The sequence below is a fragment of the Orcinus orca genome, chromosome X, assembly GCF_937001465.1.
Source record: "Orcinus orca chromosome X, mOrcOrc1.1, whole genome shotgun sequence".
Taxonomy (NCBI): domain Eukaryota; kingdom Metazoa; phylum Chordata; class Mammalia; order Artiodactyla; family Delphinidae; genus Orcinus; species Orcinus orca.
This window is the reverse complement of record NC_064580.1, coordinates 130,715,992-130,742,219: the sequence shown is the minus strand read 5'-3', so window position 1 is coordinate 130,742,219 and position 26,228 is coordinate 130,715,992. Positions and strand designations below refer to the sequence as shown.

The 26,228-nt window shown below is 55.7% G+C and overlaps 1 protein-coding gene and 1 pseudogene across 4 annotated transcripts; both read left to right on the top strand.

Annotated features, from left to right (window-relative positions):
- The first annotated feature begins 79 nt into the window (after positions 1-79).
- Positions 80-25,427, top strand: BCAP31 (B cell receptor associated protein 31). Of its 4 annotated transcripts, none has more exons than XM_004286416.3 (8): positions 80-209; positions 1,176-1,310; positions 2,769-2,869; positions 7,206-7,353; positions 21,891-22,026; positions 22,903-23,023; positions 23,806-23,906; positions 25,073-25,427. In XM_004286416.3, the coding sequence occupies exons 2-8, from the start codon at positions 1,219-1,221 to the stop codon at positions 25,109-25,111; spliced, it is 738 nt and encodes a 245-aa protein (XP_004286464.1). In that variant the 5' UTR covers positions 80-209; positions 1,176-1,218; the 3' UTR covers positions 25,112-25,427. The 4 variants fall into 4 exon arrangements, with proteins under 4 accessions (XP_004286464.1, XP_049560302.1, XP_033273570.1 ...); XM_049704345.1 differs by lacking the exon at positions 80-209 and adding an exon at positions 211-332; XM_033417679.2 differs by lacking the exon at positions 80-209 and adding an exon at positions 463-585.
- LOC117199127 (uncharacterized) lies at positions 5,708-5,808 on the top strand (annotated as a pseudogene).
- Positions 25,428-26,228: the final 801 nt, after the last annotated feature.

Genomic DNA, 26,228 nt, shown 5'->3' with positions numbered 1-26,228 from the left:
TTCTTCCCCAGTCCTGGGCGTCGGAGCCTCGGCTCGGGGGCGGGGCGGAAAACCGCCTTGGGAGGGGCCTCCGGGGCCTCGCGGCGGTTGGGGGCGGGGCGGGACCCGGCGGGCGCTTCCGGTTCCGGCTGCGGGGAAGGGGCGGGGCCGAGGTTGAGGTGGGAGAGTTCGGCGGCGACGGGGCGTGACGGTTGACTGTGGGAAACTCGGTGAGCGAGCCCGCGCTCCCGGCCGGGTTCCGGGGTCGCCGAGGTGCCCCGGCTCCTCGACGAGGGGGGGAACGGCGGGCAGCGCGGCGAGGCCCGGGGCGCGGGGCCAGTGCCGAGCTGGGAGTGCGAGGGCAGGGCCGGGCAGAGGGAAGTCGGGGCGGCGGCGGGTGGAGCCGTCTCCGGGGGCGGGGGGCGACGGCCGAGTCCATCCGGAGGAGCCGCCGGGGTGGGGCTTGGGAGGGCGTGCCGGGTCGGGGCCACGTCGGGGTTTCTCTGGAGCGGGGTGGACGCCGTGGCCGACCCGGGCGGCCGGGAGGGGCTCCTCCGGCTTTTGAGGAGACAGTCTTCTAGAAGTTTCTCTGGATGGGGCCGTGAGGTGCAGGGTCGAGACCCGCGTTTGCCCTTGGCCCCGACTCCCGTTCTCTAGGAGTCGCTCTCCGGGGCTTTCTGAGGTACCCCGAGCCCTTCCGCCCCTTCGGAGGCGGACGCAGTGGTCGGGAGACCTTGGAGCCCCGCTCCTACCCCGGGAGGGGCTGCTGGTTCTCTGTGGGCCCCGATGGGAGGGCCGCGGGCGCCAGGGCCCCTTGGCTTCCCCGGGGGACGGGAGCGCCGCAGCTTCGGGAGAAAGCGCGAGGGCGTTATGGAGACGGGGGCTGGGGTGTGGGGGGCGGGAGCGTCTGGCGCAGCGCTCCCCTCGGCGGGCGGGGCGGGCCCGGGCCCGCGGGGCTGCGAGGACGGCCTCCGGGCTCCACGGGTTTCCGATTCCAGACGCTGCCCCGGTTCCGCAGGCGGGAGCAGCCTCCCGGACTCCACCGGGAAGGAATTGTCCGAAAAGGCGGCTCTGGGTGTGTTAGCGCCCAGACTGCCGGGGCTCGAGCCCGTGTCAGCCAGGCCTTGGAAGGCTCTGAGGTCGGGTGCGGGGGCCGCCCAGCTGTCACGACTCCCGTTTTTTCTGTGCTCCCGCAGGAACAGGCTCACATCTCCCCGTTTGAAAGCTGCTAGCAACACGATGAGTCTGCAGTGGACTGCAGTCGCCACCTTCCTCTATGCAGAGGTCTTCGCTGTGCTGCTTCTCTGCATTCCCTTCATTTCTCCCAAAAGGTATGGCCCGTGGAGCGCGCAGGCGAGCCAGGGAGAGTTGCTCCGCAGCTTATCCCTGCAGAGTTGGTGGGCCCTGGAACTGAGGCCGGATGGAAACAGGTAGAACTTGTCTGGGGTAGGGGTGGCAAGGGTTGCGTTGATTATCGCCAACCTTCCCCACAGTTCTGCTCTGTCACATCTTGCCGAGTTCCTTTCCTGTGCGCCCTGCCTTCTGGTCTTCAGAATGTCCCAGAGGGGAGAAGACCTAGTTATGGTTCTGGGAATGATGCCCTCCTGCCACCCCCTCGGGGGCCCTGGCGTTCAGGGGATGGCATTGTGGGATCTGCAAAACTTGCATCACGGGGTCACGTTGCCATTGATTTGGTGACTTCTGTTCTCTTGACTAGTCTCACTGGCATTGCGTAGTGCCCTCATGAGCATTACTCAGCCTATGAAGGCTGGAGCCATGTTTCTTTTCAATGAACAGAGGACCTGTAGAAAGTTAACTGGAAATTAATTTTAATTACATTTATTATATGAACACGTTTGGACTTAAATTGGGGCATTACAGATGAGGCTGTGTTTTTATGGATGTTTTTTTAAAAGCTCTTTTTTAATGAAAAAGTGAAGGCCCTGTTGTGATGTGATAGAAAGTATACAACATTGCTTAAGGAATATTCTTGACAAAAGCGAGATGTGAGTCACCTCGTACAGTTCACAGGAGATGCAGAACAGAGGCCCCCTTGGAGCTGCAATCTGGGAAGCTTTGTAGGACAAACAGTCTGTTTTCTGCAGACAGTAAACTGGGAAAGAAAAAAGAGCAAGGGAAGAGGGAGCCTATAGAATAAGAGAGACTTAAGATACTTACCAACTAAATGCAGAATCAGAATCTTGTCAGGATTCAAACAAACCAACTAAAAATAATTGTCTCAGTTGGACTTTGGCGTTCTGGCTCTGGAGTTCTGATGATGAGAGATCTTGTTGATATTTTTGAGGTCTGGTGATGGCATCGTGATTAGTATTTTGGAAGGCTCTTCTCTGATAGAGCTGTATCCTGAGGTATTCATGGAGGGAAACGAAGAGAGGTCTGCGGTCTGCTTCATGGTAATGTAGGGTGGTGGGAGTCTAGGTGAACCACGATTGGTCAACGGGGGAAAACAGTTTAAAGAAATGTGTACGTGGCAAGCATTTTGATACTACAGAGGGGAAAGTAAGTTTCCCATTTCCCTCCCCAGAGCCTACCAGTGTTTAAGACTGGTTTTCTAGAAATTTCTATACACGGACATGTATCTTTTTTTTCTTTTTAACACTCTTGAATGGATGCCATAAATTGGAGAATTGCAAGTGGCTGAGGCTGAATCTGTATGGGATATTCAGCCGCTGGAGACGAGTGCAAAACTGTATTTCTGTTCACAGGGCCCTGGATCCCCGGCGTGCGTTCTTTCTCTTCAGGCCTTAGCCTTTTTGTTTTCTTCACAGATGGCAGAAGATTTTCAAGTCCCGTCTCGTGCACTTGGTAGTGACCTATGGCAACACCTTCTTTGTGGTTCTCGTTGTCATCCTTGTGCTGCTGCTCATTGGTGAGTGAGCTGTGGCTGAGGGCAGCTACCTGACCTAGACCCTTTGACCAAAGTAGCCTCTGCTGCAAAGCCCCGTGCCATGTTCCGTAAGCAGTGTACAGCTTTGGCTTCTCAGAGACAGACCACTGAAGGGCGCCTGTCTTTCTCTTGGGGGAGGAGGCTCCTTTCATGCACAAAGACGGCGATGCTGGCTGCTGGCAGGGCCCTCACTTTGACCGGCGGCCTTTGTGTACCTGGCGATGACCACCTCATGTCTCAGGCAGCTCCTCACGCCCTTCCAGAGCTGAAACCAAGAGAAGCTAACTGGCTCATGCTGACCTTGGTCCAAGTAGTGCTGCTCCTTGGGCACTTAGCAGCGTCAGTCTCTTCCTCAGTGCCTGAAACAGGCCTCAGATAGGGGACTGAGCTACCAAATAGATAGGGAGCCAAGCTGGGAAAGAAGCCGCCATGTCCTGAAGTATACGGGGGGCAAGAGGTCTGATAGCATATCTAGGGGGCAAATCCCAGACCTCTCTGGATCTGGGTCAGACTTCAGGTTCCTCGAAGTCCTTCCAGTTCTGAAGTTCTATAAACCCTGCATTGAGGTACACACCAGCAGGGGCTTGAAAGATGAACAGGGGTGGGGCCTGAGGCCAGGTGGTGGCATGATTGTTTGGAGACCCGAGGAATCAGTATAGCTCTCATCTGTCTGTTAAATGTGCCTTTTGCTGCGGTAAGTGATCAGTACATCCCCCTGCTTGGTCTCCAAAGTATTGGCTCACCTCTGCCATAGACAGTGGTCCTGTCTCCAAGGTGCGATGCCTGCTTAGACTCAGAGCACTTCTGTCTCCCTGAGTCCCCAGCAGAAATGTGGCAGGGGGTGGGAGGCCAGGGAGCCATAGTTCAGGGGAATGTGCAGGGCTCCACCCACCAGCTGCAGCATTAGGCGTGTCTCCTTCCTGATGTCTCGGGGCCTGATGGGATAGGTTCAGGCAGGACTGCCTCTGGACAGGTGAGGTGCAGCCTATCCATTCCCAGCCGTGGAGGGTGGGTGCCAGCTGCGCACAGACCTCACTGTTCTTGAAGTACTTGGTAAGGCCCCAAGAGGCAGCTCTTTCCAATCAGGGTTCTCTCCCTGAGCAGCCTCTGAGTCCAGAACAGGTAGGGATTATGCGTGTCTTCCCGTGAGCAGGAAAGGCCAGGCTGCAGGGTTTTGGAATTGGGTGTGTGTGCTTTTGCTTTTGGGTGTGGGCTGGGGGCAAGAATTGGGGTGGGGAGGGACCGTGCTGAGGGTGTTCACTTGGGGCCTTGCCCCTCTGCAAACCAGACTCCACGAACTCTCCTAGTATGGCAGAGTGGGCCGGGGGGGCCCTTTGCAGAAGGCAGTAGTTGGCAAAGGTGCCATTCTTCTTTTTTGGGGGTCAGGGAACTACCTGGATGTTCTAGAGAGACGTCCTGCTATGATGATAGGCTGCTTTCTATCCTAAGGGTAAGAAGCATAATCTAGAGAGGCCTACCTAAATAAGTTGTTAGCTAGTAGCAAATACTGATGACATAACATAACCAGCTAGAAGCTGCAGGCCTGGCTGGCCCCTAGCCATCACTGGGAGGGGCCTAGGGCACATCTCACTGGGGGAGTGGGCTTAATGAGGGTCCAGGGTCAACTACCCTGGGCTGGAGGCCTGAGATAGAGGGCAGCACTCTGCTGCGTGACTTGGGCTAGTTTGGCCCAACGCCCCCATCCCCGGTCTGCTCTCTGCCATCAGCCAGAGGTGGTCCTGGAGGTGCTGGGGTTTCTGGATGCAGAAGACAGTGTAGGAAAACATGGTTTTTGTTTGTTTAAATCACAAAAATAACACATCTTTAAAAGTTCACAAATTCAACCTAGAAAGGTAAAGTCCCCCATAATCCCATGTCTCACAGGTGAGTATTGTTAAAAGTTTATGGTATGTTTCCACAGGCATTTTCTATGCTGCCGTCTTTATTAAACTAGTACATACCCTTTTGGCTTGGATTCAGATCACAGTACACACTGTTTTGGATTGTGCTTTTTCCACTTACTGTATCTTAGGCTTTTTTTCTTATACCAGTCTCATTCTTCTTAAAGATTGGGTAGTATTTTATCATATGGTTATAGTGTAATTTCTTCTTTATAGGCATCCTCATATCATTGCACATATATGCAAAACTTTCTGTAGGGTAAATTCATAGAGGTGGAATGGATGAACCCAAGGGCATGAACATTTAAAATTTTATGTCTTAGTTTGGGCTGCGATAGACCATAGACCGAGTGGCTTAAACAAAAGACATTTATTTCTCAAAGTTCTGGAGGCAGCAAGTCCAAGATTAAGGTGCTGGCAGATTCAGTGTCTGGTGAGGGCTCTCTTCCTGGTTCATAGGTGGCTGTCTTCTTGCCATGTCCTCACATGGAAGAAGGGACAAGGGAACTCTCTGGGGTCTATTTTATAAGGGCACTAATCCCATTCACGAGGGCCTCGTGCTCACTTCCCAGTGGCCCGTCTTCCTAATACCATCTGGTTGGGGGTTAGGATGCCAACTTAGGAATTTTTGGGGCCAGGAACACGCAGTCCATAAAAAGCATTGTTGTCCTGGTTTATATCCCTGCCAACAGTGTTGAAAGAGGGCTTGCTTCATGGTACAGATGTAACACAAAAACACCAGTAAAGGAGGACAGATTTTTATAATGTAAGATCAGCTTAAAAAACAAGCAGTCTCAAACCAGAAATTAAGAACCAGACAATAGCCATACAGTGATACTTTAACCCTCTCCCATGGGGGTCCATTAAGAGCCCTCTTTAGGTAGCTCTTTACGTACTGACTTAAAAAGATGTCTCAGATGTTCACTTTGGCAGCACATATCCTAAAATTGGAAAGAGAGATGATTAGCATGCCTCCTGCACAAGGATGGCACACAGATTCATGAAGCATTCCATGTTTTTTAGCACATTGTAGGGTATACAGAAGTAGAAATGTTGTACACATGAAATTTACATAATGTTACAAATCAGCGTACCTCAAGAAAAAAGAGATTTCAGGGTTGAGGGAGAAAAGCGGTAGGTATGGGATGGTTCCATTTCTTCTTTTTTTTTCTTATTTTTTTTAACGTCTTTATTGGAGTATAATTGCTTTACATTGTTATGTTAGTTTCTGCTGTATAACAAAGTGAATCAGCTATACGTATACATATATCTCCATATCCCCTCCCTCTTGCGTCTCCCTCCCACCCTCCCTATGACACCCCCCCATCCCGCCCCCTAGGTGGTCACAAAGCACCGAGCTGGTCTCCCTGTGCTATGCGGCTGCTTCCCACTAGCTGTTGTACTTTTAGTAGTGTGTATATGTCCATGCCACTCTCTCACTTCGTCCCAGCTTACCCTTCCCCCTCCCTGTGTGATGGTTCCATTTCTATTCCACAAACACATAGATGTGAATACACGGGTGAACCAGAGCGCTGTGTGGCCAGCAGCAGCTCTCCAGAGCAGAGGCTGTTCACCATTCAGCAGGTGTTTGTGTGCCCCCTGTGCGCCTAGCACTATGCTAGGCCCTAGGGGTGTAATAGAAAAGATTTCTGCTCTCGTGGCGTTTGTAGTCTAATTTGGGGGAGATGGACAATAAACCTGTAATTGGGGTAATTTCAGATGTGTGTATTGCAAAGAGAATGACATCAGGTAATGGGACTGAAAATGACTGCTTTTTAGCTAAGCTGGCCACATGTAGCAGGTCCTGCTGGAGGTGATTATGTTATGGGATTCTTACTCCTTCTGCATTTCTGCTATGTTTGAACCTTTGATAAGTGTGAATTTCTCTTGTAATCAGAATAAAACAGTTTAAATAATAAAATGGGTTATAAAGCTTAGAAATGAAAACCCTTGAATCTCTAGCACGCATGCTTCAGGTCTTGACTCCTAGGCAGCTCATGCCTCCCTAGCGGGCATTTCCATAAACAGGAGTACCCCAGCTTATCAGTTGGATGGCCCATGACCAGCCCAGTTTGAGATAAACAGAACCAAACATTGGGGGCACCATGGGAAAGGGGAGCTGCCTCTGTTGCTGGCGATGTCTCAGATTCGATGAGCATCTTGACGCGGAGAGCAGGCTCATGGCCTGTGTAGAATGGGTCCGGGGGTGACGTGAGAAAAGCTGGAGGAGAGAGTAGGTCCAAGGGCAGCGCTTCTGACAAGGCATCCCCCAAGGTGTGTACAGAAGGGGGATAGCAGGGGAGACAGATTCGAGGGAAGCAAGACTGCCCCAGCTCATGCCGCCTGTCTTACCTGGACAGGCCAGCCTAGTCTGAGCGGGAGCTAAATGCCCGTATCTCTTCTCTGCTCCGCCACAGATGCTGTTCGCGAGATTCGAAAGTACGACGACGTGACGGAGAAGGTGAACCTCCAGAACAACCCCGGGGCTGTGGAACACTTCCACATGAAGCTTTTCCGTGCCCAGAGGAACCTCTACATTGCTGGCTTCTCCTTGCTGCTGTCCTTGTGAGTGGGGAGGGCTGGGGGACTGTGAAGGGACCTAGCCCATGACTGCCTCCTCAGTCTGTGGCCTTGAACTGGAGGCCCTTTCTGTGTTAGGGGAACCACACAGTTTCCCCAGAGGCCTCTGATTTTTCTCCTGACCTCCAGAGGCAGCATGGAGGGTGGGAGCGGGCTGACTAGAAGGTCAGAAGACCACGTTCTGGCTCTGCCGTAATCTGCAACACGTTCTTTTAGGACAAATGTCTTATCACCAGCTCGCTTTCTGTACACAGAGTGAAGTAAATGACAGGCGTTACCCTCTTCTGGGAGAGGCTCTTTGGAGCCCAGCTTAAAAGGGACCAGTTGAGGGCTTCCCTGGTGGCGCAGTGGTTGAGAGTCCGCCTGCCGATGCAGGGGACGCGGGTTCGTGCCCCGGTCCGGGAAGATCCCACATGCCGCGGAGCGGTTGGGCCCGTGAGCCATGGCCGCTGAGCCTGCGCCTCTGGAGCCTGTGCTCCGCAACGGGAGAGGCCACAATAGTGAGAGGCCCGCGTACTGCAAAAAAGAAAAAAAAAAGGGACCAGTTGAACAGGGGCTTTTTGTGTATGGGGTCCTGTCCTGAGAAGAGTGGGCAGAAATGGCACGAAGGGGCTGAGACCGACCCTGTCCCCAGGGCCTTCCCAGATGTAGACCTGTCTGTCACAGGAGCATGAGGCCTATTGGAGCCTGGGGGCCAAGGGCTTCCGGAGTTATTGGGAAGAGCCTACCGTGAGGTTACTGAGAAGTAGGGTCAGTGTATGGATTCTTGGGCATTGGAATGACTGGGTTTCAGTGTTTCAGAAAAAAAGTCACTTTCCATAGTTGGAAAGTGCCGGGTGGTGGAGCTGGAAAGGGCTTTTCAGGGGGATACATTTGATCACAGGAGTGATCTGCAAGGCTGCTGTCTTCCAACTTCTGAGAGTCAGGAACTGAGAAGGCTGGGAGGAGTTGGACACATAGCTTAGAGTTTTAGGGTTTCAGGAAGCTCCAAAAAAGAAGTATGATCTTGTGGACTGAGACTCTCCTGACTGCTCTGCTTTTGTGATCTCTTCCAGAAGGAGATCTCCAGGGCAGGTATTATCTGACAAGGCCAGGGGACAGTGGGTAACCAGGTGTACCAGACGAGTGAGTGTGTGCTCAGCTCTGTCCTCTCTGCGACACTGTGAAGCGAGGTGTTCCAGCTTAATTCCTGCAGTTGACTTTAAAAAATTGACATATAGCACAAATGGGCATCTGGTTCTGTGAGTGTTTGACAAATGCAGAGTAGGATAACACCACCACCACCGTCAGGGTACAGAGTAGTTGGCAGTCTCCTAACCCAAACAGGTGAATTCAAAGAAGAGCAGTCCTCATTTATACCTCAGCTGTTCCTGAAGGGACGCGCGGAGACTGAGAGAGGAGAGTGAGATTTGGGCCCACAGGTCCCATGCTCCCTCACAATCCCACTCTGTGCTCTGTCGTGTCAGCTGCCTCCCTCACTTTGCTCTGACCTCTCCATTTGACAGGCGTGTAAGGAAGGCTTCATCGAATTCCCTTTAAAACATGTCGGGCATAGTAACTTCTTGGGCCTGGTTGTTCCAGCAGCCATACATCTGTTGCCTGTCCATCTTAGCTTGCTGTGCCTGCCATACCCTCCCGTGTCCCTCCTGGCCAGTAGCTGATCAAAAAAAGGATGTGAGGTTGGTCTTGTGTGACTTCTTAGAAAAGGAAACAGTGACCCCAAGGATCAGTGTGGATTCATCAGTTGCCCACAAATGAGCTGTTTAATTGTTTCTAGAATTTTCTGAGATGATATACTCCTCCCTAGTCTAGGGGTCAGATCCTGTATGGCGGCCGTGGCCCTTGAGGAACTTCTCTATTTGCATGACATTAACCATCCAAGAAGAAAAAAGATTACGTGTGAATTCTCTGGCCGTCCAGTGGTTAGGACTCTGCGCTTTCACTGCCGAGGGCCTGGGTTCAATCCCTGGTCAGGGAACTAAGATTCCCACAAGCCGCGCAGCATGGCCAAAAAAAAAAAAAAGAAAGAAAGAAAACAAAAGCTTATCGTGAAGACTGGATGGCCAGGTGGCCTCGCCTGTGTGCGTGTGAGCTGTTTGGGTTCTGGTTCTGCTTGAAGTCAGTAAGGACTTTAATAATTCTTCATAATTCAGTGGGCCTTTATAAATGGAAAAGGGCAGCCCAAGAGAGATGGAGCGGCCTGAGTTGCACAGGTTCTAAGTGGCCAGCCCGAGCTCACGCCGAGTTCCGACCCTCTGTTCAGATGCCAGCTAGTGTGCATCGGAGTGAGCAATTGGTGCCAGATTGTTGGTGTATAGCCTGCCTCAGACCATAGACTGGATAGTGGGCTGCTTTTTTCCCCTGGATTTTGGTAGGAAGGTGCCTGGATCAAGTACACGATCTGTACATCAGTCTTATTAGTCTAAGTTTTAGGAGTCCAACGACTTTAATCTCTTAGCTCCATTTGTACATCTGAGGATTATTAAGTAATCTGGTAGTCTAAAACCTTTGGAGGAAGTTGAGGCTTTAAATAAACATAAGAAAATACATCCTCTAAAATGCTATCATAACCACTGTTGACACATACGTTTGTTAAATATTTTTCTAGACTTTTCTATGCCTAATAGCAGCTACCACTGGTTAAGCGTTCAGTATGCCAGGCACACATTAATTTTTATAGTAGCTCTGTGAAGAAACAACTGGGGTTCAGAGACCCCAGTTCCCAGAACTAGTCATCAGCAGAGCTGAGAATTCAGACTTGAAGTGATGGGACCTCAGCAGCCACATGCTTCTTCAAAACAGGGTCAGGTTGTAACTACCACGTGGGAACATGGGTCTTCCGTTGAGTTTGTCATTAACATTGTTCTAGGACACCCCATCTGTTGCCAGCATTCTTAGGTGTCTACCAATTCCCCGCTGGTGAACATCAGGCCGATCTCCCCATTTTTCTGATATCATAAACAGGGAAAACCCCTCTCAATTGTCACTTTGCGTGCCTCTCAGCTAGACCGCCTGGTACTCTTCAAAGTGTCTCTGCCCCTCTTACTGTCTGTCTCTTTCTCATCTGTATTTGTGCAAGTCTCACTTGCAGGTACTGGCTCAGTCCCTGAACCCCTGTAGGCTGTTTGGAAAAGAGCACGTGGATCAGGGTGGATGGGTCAGGAGTGGCCAGAGAGAGGGTGGAGGGTTTTGAATGCCAGTTTCAGAGTTTGTACCCGAACTCTGTGTGGTACAGCACTGAGTTTTTCCAGTGGCGCTGCGCCATGGTCAGAGTTGCGTGTTCATACTTGGCGCCTGGGGTGGAGTAGAGCAGGAGAGCCTGCAAGCAGGGGGACCAAGTCAGAGGTCGCCGAACTGAGACATGCTGGTGGCCTGAACCTGGTTTCAGAGGTGCTGGTGGAAGAAAGGGGAGGAACTAGTGGGGATGCCAAGCCTCTGAGGTTGAGGTGGTGGTGGGTTCTCCTGTGGGCGCCCACAGAGTGGCAGCACCCAGAGGAAGGCTGCACACCCACCCGCGTGGAAGGAAGGGAGCCGGTGAGGCCTGCTGGAAGGAACGAAGAAGCCGGGGGAGAGGAGGGCGATGACTGCACCAAGGGGTCGAGGAATGGGCGACAGGGAGGTGCTGGCCGCTCCCTGGAAGTGAGATGGAGGGGAATGAAAGCAGATGCAGGGAGAGGCAAGACAGGGGGAGAGACAGCAGGTTAGTGGGCGAGGGGACCACAGAGGCAGAGAGCAATGCTCAGAAGAGAGGCTGGGGGTGGCGCTGGTTCCTCATGGGGCTGGGGTCAAGAGCACATTGGGGGAGAATTCCCTAGCTGTCCAGTGGTTAGGACTCTGCGCTTTCGCTGCTGAGGGCCCGGGTTCAATCCCGATTGGGGAACTAAGATCCCACAGGCTGTGCAGGGCGGCCAAAAAAAAAAGCACCTGGGGGGAACCTTGAGCAGCCCTCATGATTGAAAACAGGGGCCCCAGGCTTAAAGGACGCATCACGTCCTTAAACAAGTCTGTACTTCCCTGCAACAGTCTGCTGGGGAGGGGCAGGGGGCAGGGTCTGGGCTTTTGTCTTGCGTCTGCTTCGTGGTCGCCCTGACGTCGGGCAGCTTGCTACCTTCCCATGTCCTCACGCTCCTTTCTCTGTGGGCTGGGCCCCAAAGTCTGAGAACAGCTGTCTCTACTTAGAAACCTGGGGGTGCTCTGCCTCTTTTTTTTTGTCCCATGTGATCCCCTGCTCCTGTGTTTTCCTTTTTTAAATTGCGATAAAATGCATTAACATCAAACTGGCCATCTGAACCATTTTTAAGTGTACGGCTCAGTAGTGTTGGGCCCGTGCGCACTATTGTACAGGCAGCCTCCAGAACTCTTCATCTGCAAAACTGGAACTCTGTCCCCACTCCACAGCCAGGGATCTCACCTCCTGAGCCTCTCTTCCTCGTTCCCCGGGGAAGTGCTGCCACAGTGGGGCTGCATCATCCCAAGTAGGCTTCCTGCCGCTGGCTTTGGTCTCCCAGCCTGTCCACCCTGCCCCAGCCAAGTGACCTTTCTGGCATGTAAAACCGACTCCACCACCCCCTGCTTCCAGTGCCTTCAGAGCACCTTTGGCATCAAGGCTTGAAACCTACATCCTGCAGCCCTCTGCAGTCTCTGCTTCGGCTGCCCGTGTCGTGAACCAGCCTCGTGGGTCCCCTTCCCTGAGTATTTCTGTGGCCTCTGCCTGGAACCCCCCAACTCTTGTCTGCTGGTCTAGCCAAGACCTCCTCTTCATGCTTATTTGGGCCTTCCCTCCTGATTCTGCCGTGCAAGGCCCGTGCTGTGCTGTGGGCTGGCTTACAGAGCTGTCCTCCAAGGGCCCCAGCGGCCTGTGAGGGGCAGCGTGGGGACCTGGGCTCACCCCCTTTAGTCTGGTTGGCTCTGTGCCACCTTCACCTTAGGGACTGAATGGAGTGTCCTGGGCACACAGGGACAGCTTCAGGCCCATGTCCAGGTTGAACTCATCGAACTGCTGTGTCGAGTGTTTTAGATTGGATGCCCAGCTCTTCAGGTCTCCTGAGCTCTGGCAGCAGGAACGCCGGGGGGTGGGGGCGGTGCTCGTGAAGACACATGTCTGGGTGCCCCGAGGATGTGGATGTGGATGCCGTTGGTCCCAGCATTGCGTAGCGGGCCTCTGGTCTGTGATGGGTGTGGCGCAGGGCACTGTTTAGTGTGGACTCGGCAGCGCGGGCTCTGTCTCGCGGGCTCTTGCTCATCCGTTGCCTTAGTGCCTACTTCCCTGCTCTGGGAGCGCCTCTGGCGGGCATCCCTCTGGAGCTACAGGTGTGGCTGCACAGCAGCTCTTGCTGGGCTGAGTTTTGCATGTTCTGAGAGCAGTGCTCTGTTTTCTCCGCTTTTGCTAAAATGTTACTGGTCAGGACCCAAGTAGTGGTCGCCATCCAGACCCAGGAAGGTCCACCGTTGTGCGTGAGGCCCCTCGATCTGTAGTGACCTGAACTTGGTCCACAGTTAGCTCTTGTTTTCTGCCTACCTCTCTGGGGCTGGGTTGTGTCACCACAGTCAGTCCAGATGGAGCTGCCCGTGCTTTGCTACAAAGTTCCTCTGCTTAACCACCAGTGACTTGGGGGCTGGGTTGTCTCCTGGAAGGTGATCGTGCCCTTTAAACTGCTGGTGAGGCGGAATCCATCCAGACCCTCTGGGGTGAGCGGGACGTTCTGCTCTGCTTTCTTTGCTTTTGGGTCAGCCCTGCTTGCTGCCAGCGTTCAGCTCTGCAGATAGTTGGTGCCCAGGCGGCCGCTGGGGCTTGTGTTGATGGCGAGACAAGCCAGAGCCACCGTGTCCACGGAGGCCACGTGGGTCCAGCAGGCGAGGATGAACGTCCAGCCTGGGCTCTGCCGCCTGCAGTGGCCACGGGGCGCTTTCTTCCCTTGCCCAAGGGAGTATAACAGCCCATGGTGGTCCTGAGAGACAGTTGGGCGTAGTGAGAGTGGACTTTGGAATTGGCTGGGTTTGGATTCTGGGTCTGTTACTGTCTAGCTGTGTGATCTCGGGTAAGTCACTTAACTCTCCGGAGCCTTTTTCCTTACCTGTTGCGCAGGGGTTGAGGATGCCTCTTTCGAGCACTTGGTGTGAGGGTGGAGGTGACTTGGGTTATGTTCTCAGCATCATGCCTGGCACGTGGGGAGTGCTTAATAAATGGTAGTTGTTACCGGCATCACCCCAAGTAGTGAGAGAGTTTCGTGGGATTTTTCCCACTCACGTGGTAGGCTGTGCTGGGCCTGGGTAGGGAGTTGAAGAGAAAGCTGGTGTTGGCCTTCAGGGGTCTTACATTCCAGGCTGGGCACAGGGTGGGGAGAGTGGGGGCGGGAGAGCAGAGTGGGACAGAAGGACAGAGAGGACGGGTACTGCAGCCAGAGCAGAGGGTGGGGGGAGGGCTGCCCCAGGGAGAGGCCAAATAAGGGTTGGAGGCGGCCAAGCCAAGGAATCCTCAGGGCCCTGGGCATCCGGTTCTCAGCACTGGAGGCAGCATAGAAGAGCCAACCCCCTGTGGTGTCACTCAGCTTCAACATGAGTGTCTCCCTGGCCAGTCTCATTTGATTGCCCCCTTCCCCATTATTCTCTGGATTATTTTGAAATGAATCCCAAATATTATGTTTACAGGCAAAATAATATTTTGGATTATCGCTTGGAAAAGAGAGGGACTTTATTAAAAAACCGTAAGCATACTAGCATCTTGCTTATTACAAGAACCTTACAGTAACTCCTTAGTAACCAACTCAGGAGTGATTGCTCACGTTTCCCAGATTACTTTGCAGGTTTTGTTTATGCTTTTTTACTGTTTGTTTAAATCTGTGTCTAGATAAGGGAACCTAAGGGGTTTTTAAAATCTGATGCTCAGGGCCTACCCAAAGATAAAGTGATTTAAGTGGAGGACTGACCTTAGAAGGCCAGGTAAAGGGATTTTTGACCTTTGTTTCCTCTTGATCCGACGATCCATCCATCAGCTGCCATCATTTTCTTTCTTTTTTTTTAAATTAATTAATGTATTTATTTTTGGCCGCATTGGGTCATTGTTGCAGCGCGCGGGCTTTCTCTAGTTACGGCAAGCGGGGGCTACTCTTCGTTGCGGTGCACGGGCTTCTCATTGCAGTGGCTTCTCTTGTGGAACACGGGCTGTAGGCGCGCAGGCTTCAGTAGTTGTGGCTCGCGGGCTCTAGAGTGCAGGCTCAGTAGTTGTGGCGCACGGGCTTCGTTGCTCTGTGGCTCGTGGGATCTTCCCGGACCAGGGCTCGAACCCGTGTCCCCTGCATTGGCAGGTGGATTCTTAACCACTGTGCCACCAGGGAAGCCCTGCCATCATTTTCTAAGACTACAAATACAGTAGTGCTTCACAGCTCAGCACTGGGTAAGAGCCTTTTCGATAAGTCCGTTGATTTCTAGTCCCCCCCCTCCCCCAGCCAAACTCACCCCAGCTACTAGTGTGCTGGTGTCCTGTGGGTGCTGGGCCCAGGAGGGGGCTCTGATAAAGGGGGGACCGTGTTAATGCGGGGGGAGTTGCTACGAAGAGGCCATGGAAGACCATCTGACACGCATTGGCTTCTTTTAAAATATGGATTGTTTGCTCAGCTACTGGATTTTGGCCGAAGAATGCTCTTCATACTCTAAAGGCAAATGGTGAATGACCTCTTTGGGGGCAGGGTGCCAAACTACAGGGGTTCAGTCTTCCTGATTCCAAGGTCATCGGAAGCCTGATGTTCCAGGAGGGCCCCTTTCTCTGAAGGCAGAGGGTAGGGTGAGCGGAGAGCAGGGCTGGAGATGGGAAGGGCGATTGGCTCCTCCAGCCCAGCGCCATGTGACCAGTTGCCTGCAGGCTGGAGACACTCTCGCTGTGAACAAATGGGGCTGGTGTGACTGAGGAGCTGGATTTTTCATTTAATGTAATTTTAATTTATTTGAACTGAAAGGACCTCTGGTGGCCTCTGTATTGGACGGCGTAGCCAATGCCACCTCTCGTTCTTTGCTTTGTTGGTTCCCCAGCCCGGGCCAGGCCTATTTCCTGGGCTTTTTCCACAGCACATCGCCACCGCCTGCTGGTGACACTGCCTTGTTGCCTTTGGACTGGAGTACCACGTGGGGCACATCTGGGGGTCGACAGCTCCCTCCTTCCCATCCCCTTGAAGTAGCCAGGGGGCCACCAGCATATTTTAGCGTTGGAACATCTGTCTAGGTTGTCTGGCCTCTTTTGGTTGCTCTCTGTCCCCCAGTTTATACAGAATCCCTCTGCTCCCTGGTTTCAAGAAGGCAACGTGACAGGCTCGCTCCTGTTCGCTGGTTCTCTTCAGCTCTAGAGGGCCCCCCGTCCCCGCTCCCTCTAGCTGGCCTTGCTGTCCCCAGGGTAGATAGGCACCACCTGGGCTTAAGCTGGAGTTGCTGCAGGGCCTTGGCCTTTCCTCGACCCTGGCCCCCTCCCATTTTGTCCGAACTCAAGGGCTAAGAGGAAGGCCGAGCATGTGTGCTGAGATGTACTCCTGAGATGGATGGGGGCAGCCCTTGAAAGATTTTCCCTGGATCTTTCTGAGTAAACTCTCCTTCTTCCCATTCTGCTGCCTCCTTATTTTCATGACTCCAGACTCTGTAGGGTGAGAGTTTCCTGGGGCGGCTTCCACCCTGTTATTACTGGTCTGCTTTGTCCGAAGTTTTTGCTGGGGCAGCACCTGGCTTTTGGCTCCTCGCCACGGTGGCCACCTCCCCACGCCGCCGCGCCGCCGCCTCCTCAGTGTTTTTTTTGCTGGCGAGCTGGGCCGAGTTCACCCGGAGTCCACCTGCCACCCTGTGGAGCGGCGCCAGAGGCAGAGCTGTAGTCAGCCTGGAGAGTCAACAGGTGGCGCTGTGACACCAGCTTCCCGCTTCCCCAGGGCAGCAGGGTGAGGGGAGTTGCCTGCCCACCTGTCTCGCTGCGGGGCCCTGAGGGCTGAGTGACCCGAGGGCGTGGCACCTGGGAGATGCCTGGTAAATGCTAGTGGGCAGGATTGGCAAGGGGGGGCCACAAGCATAGAATATTCCTTTTGGGACTTGGGAGGACCCTCCTCCTTGCTCTCGTCCCACTTCCTGTAAAGTCCAAGTCTGCCTCCCCCTGTTCGCCCACAGGAGGGAGACAGGATCGGTGTAAATCACATGTGAAACCACGTCTCCATAGCTTGATATGGTTGGCTCTGTTTCTCCTGCCGATCCTTGTTTACTCAACGTTTTATAAAAGCATGAAAGCCCCACTCAGCGTCCAGAAACATCTTACCGAGAAAGCCCAGTTGAATTCAGGTATTTGGGGATGACGTTTGTCTGCCAAGGGCACATCTGGATTCTCTTACGGTTCGTGCACTGACTTCTCTCCCAGTCGCTGGGTGCATTTAACCCAGACCGTGGCCCCTCTACCAGCCCTGAACCTTTGGGAAATCCCTTCGGCTTGTGGCTTCTCACTTGTTGTCCAGAAATGGCTAGAAATAGTTACCTGCATAACAGTACTTGGACAGTGTAGCCGAGCACGGTGGAGGATGGCCAGCAGGAGTGGGAACAGCAGTCCATCAGCCTTCTCTCTAGGCTGACATCTCTGGGCTGTTGAAATTTGGAGATTCTGAAGCTCAGCACCTTCCACCGTATGCCCTGCTCTGTCCTGGGTCTCGGTGGAGACTCAGAACACTGAGGGGACAGACACAAAAAGGGCACATTGATGTGCCTGGGAGAGGGTGGAGGCTCTCGGGGAGTGTTGGAGCTGGATCTTGGGTGAATTGGGGACAGGCACAAGAGCATGGGGCCTAATGTGTGAGGGGCACTAAGAAGTTCTAGAAGGCCAGCTCCTGGGCAGGCCCGGTCGGCCGTGCTAGGGAATGCTGCTCTTGGCTTAGCCGGGGGCCCTGCAGGGGCACCCTTTGGACTTGGGCCGGGGCACTGGGCTTTGCCCCCAGCTTTGGTGATGAGTGTTTTCCCAAGTGCCTATTCAGCTACCGCTGCAGTCACAAGCCTGGCTGGCTCATCAACACGGGTCTGACATGGCGCCTTCCTGCTGCTGTTTCTCGTCACCCTGTTGCTCAACTGACTGGCAAGCCCCGCCCGTGTCTGCCTGTGTCCCCCTCTGTGCGGCTGGGCCGAGGGAAGGCTGAGTTTGGGGAGAGCCAGGGCCCCAGACTCACATTCTGTCCTGGCCTGAGGTGTGGCATCACACACATGGGGGACGGGGGGGGGAGTCATCTGCAGGGTCCCTTCCCAGTGGACCAGGTGGGGGGGCGTGTAGAGGTTGAAGGTGCATTCCCTGGTCTGAAGGCATTTGTGGCTGGGCAGCCAGTTGAGGAGCAAGTGACAGTGTGATGCGGGGAGATGATTGGGAGGAGAAGAGAGGAAGAACCGTGCAACCAGATGAGGGGGCACAGGGGCTGGTGTGGGAACATGTGGAAGGGGGACCTGGGAGGTTCAGGAGAGGCTTTGAGGGGAGAGTGGTAATGGAGCTAGGTCTTTATTTATTTTGGCTGCATTGGGTCTATCGTTGCTGCACATGGGCTTCTCTCTAGTTGTGGCGAGCGGGGGGCTACTCTTCGTTTCGGTGCACGGGCTTCTCATTGCGGTGGCTTCTCGTTGTGGAGCACGGGCCCTAGGCGCGTGGGCTTCAGTAGTTGTGGCTCGTGGGCTTCAGTAGTTGTGGCTCGTGGGCTTCAGTAGTTGTGGCTCGTGGGCTTCAGTAGTTGTGGCTCACGGGCTTCAGTAGTTGTGGCTCACGGGCTTTAGTAGTTGTGGCTCACGGGCTTCAGTAGTTGTGGCTCGCGGGCTTCAGTAGTTGTGGTGCACGGGCTTAGTTGCTCCGTGGCACGTGGGATCTTCCCGCACCAGGGATCGAACCCACGTCCCCTGCACTGGCAGGCGGATTTTTTAAAATGTCCCCTTTTTTATTTTTAAATTTTATTTATTTTTAATTTATTTTTGGCTGCATTGGGTCTTCGTTGTTGCAGGTGGGCTTTCTCTAGTTGCGGTGAGCGGGCACTCCTCTTTGTTATGGTGCGCGGGCTTCTCATTGCGGTGGCTTCTCTTGTTGTGGAGCACAGGCTCTAGGCTCGTGGGCTTCAGTAGTTGTAGCACGCGGGCTCAGTAGCTGTGGCTCATGGGCTCTAGAGCACAGGCTCAGTAGTTGTGGCGCACGGGCTCAGTTGCTCCACGGCATGTGGGATCTTCCTGGACCAGGGCTCGAACCCGTGTCCCCTGCATTGGCAGGTGGATTCTTAACCACCGTGCCACCAGGGAAGTCCCCTGGAGCTGGGTCTTGAGTCATCAGCGAGAGTTCTCAAAGAGAAGGGGAGACACCCCTGCAGACTGGTGGGCTGACGTGCAGTGACAGGAGATGAGGCAAGTGAGGACTGGCGTGTTCAAGAGCAGCCAGTGGTTTGGTGTTAGTAGAGCAGAAGGCCATGCGGGTGGTGAGGGGACAAGAGCCAGCTCGCAGAGGGCTGTGTGCCAGCCAGAACAGTGGGCGTGCGTCAGAGCGATGGAAGCAGAGGAGTGACATGATCAGATTGTCTTGGAGAAAGATCACTGGCTTTCCTTGGGGGCATGGATTGCAAAGCTGTATGGTGGAGGGTAGGGAGGAGGCCACTTAGGAGCTATTAAAGTCACCCAGGAAAGAAGCAGTGAGGCCACAGGGATGTCTGGGGCCCAAGGTGGCGTGCAGGCCCAAGAGCTTGGGTAGCTCAGTGACGGCGTCCACCATGGTGCGGTGCAGGAGCAGTTGGCCTGTCATGGATGGGCTGAGTCAGGCGTGTCTCGGGGCCATGCAGGAGCCACTGGTGAGTCGGCAGCTGGGTGTCAGGATCTGGCTGAGATAAACCCCTGTCGGGGGTGGGATTGGTGGGCGGTGAGGGTTGCTTGAGGCAAGGGTAGGGGAGAGTTCCAAGGGGGTGACCCGTCAGCTGTGCCAAGTGCTACAGAACGAGTGCCCCAAGGACTCCAGGGTGCTCCTTGGATTGGGCGGTTAGGGCACCGGTGATCATGCTGGTGGCATGGCCAGGGCAGGATATAGGTTGTTGGTGGTTGAGGAATGGAGGAAGAGAGGAGGGGCTTGGGCTGGTGGGAGGCAGAGCCTTGAGGGGCGAGGTTCCTGGAGGGAGGAATTACCCAGAATCGTCTGGGGCTGGGTTGGAGGAACAGGTCTAACAGGAAGGGAGAGGAAGGGGATGGATGGCGTGGATGGATGTTGTGAAAGACACGTGGTCGGGGAGGGGCATCTACCCTAGACGCTCTTGCCCTGCACTGAGTGGGAGACCCTGAGGGCAGGCAGGGGGCTGAGCGGGTTGAGGTGGCGGGAGGCCCCCTGGACAGCTCTTGGCGCTGGGTACTGCGTGTTTGCCCGGGCTCTTGTTGGCAACCCTGGTTCTCCATAAGTGGGGATGGGCTGGGACGGCACCGAGGAGAGCTCGGCCCCTGCTGTACTGCTGTGGTCCTCGCTGCCACCACCATCCTGGGCCTGGCCTCCCTGGGTAACTGGGGCGACAGCTGTGGTGGCTCACGGTGCTGCTGGAGTCCTGCCCCATGTCAGCCGCCTGCCCAGCCTCGTCGGGCGGGGGGGGCAGGCGAAGGGGGAGCGTCACCTTTGGGCTTGTCTGCTCCATCTTTGCTGGCTGGGTCTGCCAGGTGGCACATGTGCCCTCCCCCCCAACCCAGTCTCCGGCTGGGCGGAGCAGCCTCCTCCACGTCGTCAGGATCTGCTCAGAGCTGCCTGAGCGCCCTGTGCTTGCGAGCTTGGGGCTTAGTCAGACTTGCCTTTCTTTCTGGGCTCCCCCAGTGACTGCCACTCTGCCTGTGTGACTCAGGCACGTTGCTTCTCTCTGGCTCCTGGGGCACTCGGGAGCCCCCTCCACCTCCAGGGCTTCAGCCCGGTGGGGGGCAGGCTGGTGGGCAGTTGCGGCTGAGACAGGGAAACCTGAGCCCTGGGCCACGAGGTCTTGGTCGCTAATTTTAGAGAGCACATGTCACTGGAAACTCTCCCTTCCTGCCAGGAACCAGTAGCCTGGCTCTCCCGGTCCTGACAGGGGCCCCTGGAGCCGCTCCCTAAACCAGGAAGCGTGATGGGTGCCTCACAGCCCCTGCGAGCCGCTCCCCATCCGGGCTCATTCCCAGCAGGGGCTCTGCCAGGGCCTGGCCAGGGAGAGCTGGGCGCCTTGTTTGCTCTCCCATCCCTCCCTAGTCCCCTCGTCCCCTTGGGCCTGATGAGCAGCAGGTGTCCACAGGAGCCCTGCAAAGGCCAGGGAAGACGGCTCGGAGCAGGCGGCTTCAGCTGCTTTGTCTCCTCTGAGCGAGCACTTTGTTGTGGAAACGCCCTACACATGCTGAGTCCTCCCCTCGTCCCCGGGGCCTGCCTATTCTGCACCCTCCTCGGGGCAGTGGCTGGCCAGGCCCGTCCCAGACATGTGGGGAAGTGCCCCCACTGCCCCCCACTGTGAGTCCTCCCATCCTCTCTTCTGCCAGCTAACGTCTCAGGGCAGGGTGGCTGTCGGGAAATGGAGCAGCGTGTGCTCAGCTGCCACGTGCTTGCCTCTCGTGGCTGGCCTGAACCCGAGATGTGTGCCTGGGCCCTGATTTTTCATTTTCTGTCCCCCTTGCCTGGGGAATCCTCAAGGTGGTGATGTTTTCTAACAGGTGTGGTCTGGCAGCTGCCTGTAGACTGCATTTGGGAAGGGGGTGAGGAGAGAAGGGTTGTTTTCATCTCTCTCATTTGGCCCAGCTAGTGGTTCCCTGGAAATCAAGAACATGTAGTGGTTGGCAGCTCAGGCCTTGGGGTCAGACAGGCAGGAGTGCGGATTCCAGCCACATTCGTCTCTGGCTCTTGACCAGTTGCTTCAGCATGCTGAGCCTCCACATCCCCTCTGTGAAACGGGGGCAGTGGCAGCAACTGTCTCACAAGGCGGGCTGGAGGATTCGGCCGGCCCTTTGGAAGCCCCCACAGCACTGGCTGCTCTTGTGTGGTGTGTTTGTTTGTTTTGCTGCATGGCATGTGGGATCTCAGTTCCCCAACCAGGGAACTGAGATCCACGCCCCCTGCATTGGAAGCACGGAGTCTTAACCACTGGACCACCAGGGAAGTCCTGGGCTGCCCTTGTTTATCAAGGCGAGCCCAGCCTCGCAGCGAGGAAAGTGGCAGCATGGCTGCTTTGGCACGTCCAAGCCCTGCCCTGTAAAGTGCCGGGTTCGAGGCCTTTAGGCTGTATCTAGGCGTGGCCCCTTGTGTCCTATCAGGCTCCTGCTTCCTGTGCCTTCTGGGCTGGAGGAGAGCCCCAGGGCTGTGAGCGGCCTTTTGGGGGCACTAGTAATCCTTCTGGTGGCAGAGGACAGCTCCTGGCTCCATCTTTCCCCTCACGTTTGCTTTGCCTCCCTGGCAATCCAGAAGGACAGGTCTAGGCTGCAGGCAGGTATGGGGTGGGAGCAAACGAAAGAAGTTCATGCTAGCCATCTTTCCCTCTTTCTTTTGCTCACTTCTCCCTTCTTTTTGTAAACAATTACAGCTTGCTTAGACGCCTGGTGACTCTTATCTCCCAGCAGGCCACGCTGCTGGCCTCCAATGAAGCCTTTAAAAAGCAGGCAGAGAGCGCTAGTGAAGCGGCCAAGAAGTACATGGAAGAGAATGACCAGCTAAAGAAGGTGAGTTTGGCCTTCCCGACCCCCCCACGTGACATTCTTTATGGGCCACAGCAGCTGCCGTTAGCCTATCAGGCTGGGAAACGTGCAACACTGCTGTTGTCTGAAAAGCGGAGGAGTTGGGTGGAGGGACGAAGGGGGTGGGTACTGGAGGGGTCTGGGGGACGCGATGGGAAGGGGGGCGCCCTTGCTGCTCTCTTGCCTCTACCCGCTGTGCATCCAGGCCAGACTCTTCCCTGATAAACTGAATCCCTAAGGAGCCGAGCCCTGTGCTGTGCACATTGGGCAAGTTAGCACAGAAGAACACAAGATAGGATAGGACCAATCTTGGTCCCCTGAGGATTGCTATCATCTGGGGACGAGGCGGGGCAGTCCTAGAAGGCTTGTCAGAGGAGGTGAGGTGTGAGCCAAGCTGGGAAGGAGACGGATGGACTTGGATTCATAGGCAGGATAGAGTTGGATGGGCAGGGGTGAGTTGGGGGCTCCTCGGCTGGAGTGAGCTGTGGAGCTTGGGGAGAGGAAGCGATGGCATTGGTCAGTTGGGGGTCACTGGCAGCAATCCCCAGATGACAGCAAATGGAGTCGTTGGATGGACTGGTCAACTTGGAGGAGCTGCCGAGAAAGGAGGCAGGGCTGGGGGCCAGGGCAGGCAGGGCGTGTGGCTTGGGAGCTGTAGCAGGTGGCCCTGCTGGCCTGGGCTTTGCCTGGTGGCTGGGAACAAGCAGTGGCCCAGTTCTGTGCTGACATTTCAGAAGGGGCAAGTGCCCAGGGCAGCTTGAGGAATCACAGCTCAGTGGGGAGGACGGAGCTGGACTCCTTCCCTCCTTCCCTCCTCCCTCCTCCCTCCTGAGTAACCCAGGCCCTTGGCACTGTTCCTAGGAAGCTGCCGGTGGAGTCAAGTTGGATGGCAGGGACGCTGAAGTGAAGGTGGAGGAAGAGAACAGGAGCCTGAAGGCTGATCTGCAGAGGCTGAAGGACGAGCTGGCTGTCAACAAGCAAAGTGAGCACTGTCGTCGGGTTGCCCGCGGCCCCCAGAGCTCGGGAGCCTCTGCCAGTGGCTGCCACACCTTTCTTGCCAAAGTATTAATAACAAGCTCACACGCAGGCTCAGGAGCTGCGTGAAAACAAACAAATGGCTCCTTGCTCGTCCAGCCCAAACACAGCCGGGCTTGGCCCCAGCCGGTGGGGCTTAGTGGTTTAGCAGTGCACTCAGGGTCCAACCGAGGAGGGCCCAGGAACCCCAGAGGCCCATGGGCTAACTCCAGAGCATCTCATCCAGCACCAGGCATGGGGAGTGGCGCTGTGTGCCTTGTCACCAGGGGCCTGGTGGGTGGGGAAGGAAAGGCTGCATCAGAGCTGCTTGAGATGTTCCCATCTGCTCCCTTCCTGAAGGCCTCTCTCGACACACCTCTCGTTCTCAGCTTTGAGGCTGGGGTTCTGCTCCCTGCCTCCTGCTCTTACCCCCAACCTTTTCAAGATGTTTACCCCATGCTGTCAGCCTCCCTGCAGTCACCCCTGCTGAGAGCCATGCAGGGTCCCTCCATTAAAGGGGTTGGGGGGCGATCCTCAGTGTTCTCCCAGCTTTGTTGGCCAGCCCTTCCCCACTTTTGGAGGCTTTCAAGGCAGCTGGCAGAGGAGCTTTCTTGAGAGGAGTGGTCTCCCAGACACCCTCACTGGGGACAGATTTGGGGCGGCTGCATCTGCTGTCTACAGCAAATGGTGTTTTTCTCCCTAATCCTCATCTTTTAATTTTCCTTCCTTCACCACTTGCATCATCCCCAGAACTGGAGAAAGCTGAAAATGAGGCTCTGGCCATGCGGAAGCAGTCTGAGGGCCTGACCAAGGAGTACGACCGCCTGTTGGAGGAGCACGCGAAGTTGCAGGTCAGCACGCTCAGCTCGCTCTGTTGGAACCGAGCCCCCCGCACCCTGCGCAGGCGCAGAGCAGGCCTCCCACTCGCTTAGCCTCAGGGCCAACGTGTCCCCTTTGAGAGGCCTCGGCAGCAAGCTGGCTGCTTTCTCTCCCAGTCCCCCTTTTTTCCTTTGTTGCCGCTGAGTCTGGGGCCAGCATGGGCCCAACAGCCGGAACCCCTTCTGGAGCAGGAGGGGTGTGGCCTGGCAGATGGCAGCCACTTACTAAGGTCGCCTTGGCAGTCGGGTCAGCCCTCTGCATTGTGGGCCTGCCCAGCCTTGTGCCCAGCATCAGTGCCCTTGAGAAGAGCTCCTTCCCTTACACGTACCCCTGGTCCATGGTGTGGTTTACTGAAGGGCCCCATCAAGTACCGGCCAGAGACGTGCAGGGGAAATTCCACTGCTGGCTGCTGGCCTTCCCTCCGTAGGGGCTGCGGGGTGATGTGAGGCCGAGAGCTGGGGACATCACAGCCAGCTCCCACCCAGTAGGTCCGAGTCATTGCCACCACCTCCGCCCGCAGGCCCGGTCTGAGTCCCCAGGCTACCTGCGTCTGGAAGCTCAGGTGGCCTGGAAATTGGGCATGAGGGCTAGGAAAACACCCCTAAGTTCTGATGGTTTGATTCAGTGCTTGGCGGCCTGAGTTTGGGCACCGTGGAAGGTGGAGAAGGAGGGCCCAGCCCCCAAAGGGGGACCAACAGCTTCAGTGCAGGGCGGGCTCACTGGCAGGACCTGTGGAAGGTGTACAGAGTTGGGAAGAGCCTGAACTGGGACTTGGAAGGGACTCAAGTTCGGAGGCAGCCGTGGGCACGAGGGTGGGTGTGAGTGAGGCCCAGGAGAAGGTGGTGCTGCGGGGTTGGTGCTCTGAGAAAAGAGCGACAGCAGAGGCTTGTCTCCCCTCGCCCCCTCGCCCCACGCCCCCGCCCGGCTGGAGTTAGGGTTACAGCCCTCGTGGAGTGGGGCCACTCCCACCCTGGCAGACTGTGAGGTGCTGCTGGTGGGGGGGTCCCTTGCTCATCTGACCGCCTGGCATCTTCAGAAAGGGGCACCCCACTGGGCCTCTGGGGTGGAGGGGCTGGAAGGCGAAGGGGAGGAGTATGCCTGCCAACCCACTGCTTTGCAATTTCTGTCCCCTTTGCAGGCGGAGGTAGATGGCCCCACGGACAAGAAGGAGGAGTGAGGGCCCCTGCTCCCCGCCCGTGGCTGGCTGCTTCCCGAGAGCCTGGTCTCCCTCGGTACTTCGGCTCGCTCCCTTCCGCTTCCGTTCCCTCATGCCGCTTGCAGTTCACGCTCTCCCAGCATTCTGTAGGGAACTCAGTTCCCACCCAGGATGAGTAAGGCTGTGGCAGGTCTTGCTTCCCGCTGGGTTAAGCCCCTTTGTGTTGCGCATTGATGCTCGGGGCTCCAAGGCCCCTTTTCTCTGGTCCTGCAGGAGGGCAGGTGGAGCAGAAAGAGTAGAATTTCTCTTGGGGCAAAATAAACGTTGTTGTGTTGTGTCCGTGGTGCGTGCGTATAACTGAGGCCGCAGGGAGACCTCCTTGTGATCCCTTTCTCTGGAGTGGCTGGGAAGGTGGCGGCAGGCAGCTCGGACAGAGACCCCCGCTCCAGTCTTTGCCCTGGAGGCCTTCCAGACATTTTGTCTCCATTTGTTCAAACCCCTAAAGGCTCCCTCATCCCAGGCTGGGCGCAGGCTCACACTTGCCCTCTCTGCCACTCTGCCTCCTGCTCCCTAGGCCAGGCCCCGCTTTATGGCCACGTGGGGTGTGTCCATCCTGTCGGTCTTCCTGGGGGTTGGCTGCTGGGCCCGGGGAAGCTTGAGAGGCAAGGTAAACCGCTGGGGCTTCCGGGTGGCAGACTCGCCTGCCTCCTCTGGGTCCTGTTCATCACATTTAGGACAGATAGAGCATGGCAGAGTGCCACCAGTCACTCCCTGCCCCACCCCCTCCCGAAGGTTTGCAGGATGACCTCTGACTAATGCTGGCAAGAGAGGAGACTTGCCCTTGGCAGTGACCTGCGACTGGCCCAGGGCAGAGCGAGGCAGTGGGGAGGGCCTCCGGGCGGGTAAAGTGCTCCTCTGCCACCTGCGGCCCGTGAACATGTAGGTGCACCGCCCTGATCGGACAGCCTGCTCTGGCAGCGGGCTCCCCCTTGGTGGCCCCCTGGGCTGGCTTTGGCAGGTGGCCGCCATTGGGCAGGCCGTAGTGCTCATCCTCTGCTGGCCCTGAGGGCTGGGCGAGGGGAATTGGGGTAAGGTCGGAGGTGTTTTCTCTTGGAATTAAGGGGCCCCTGAAGATGGT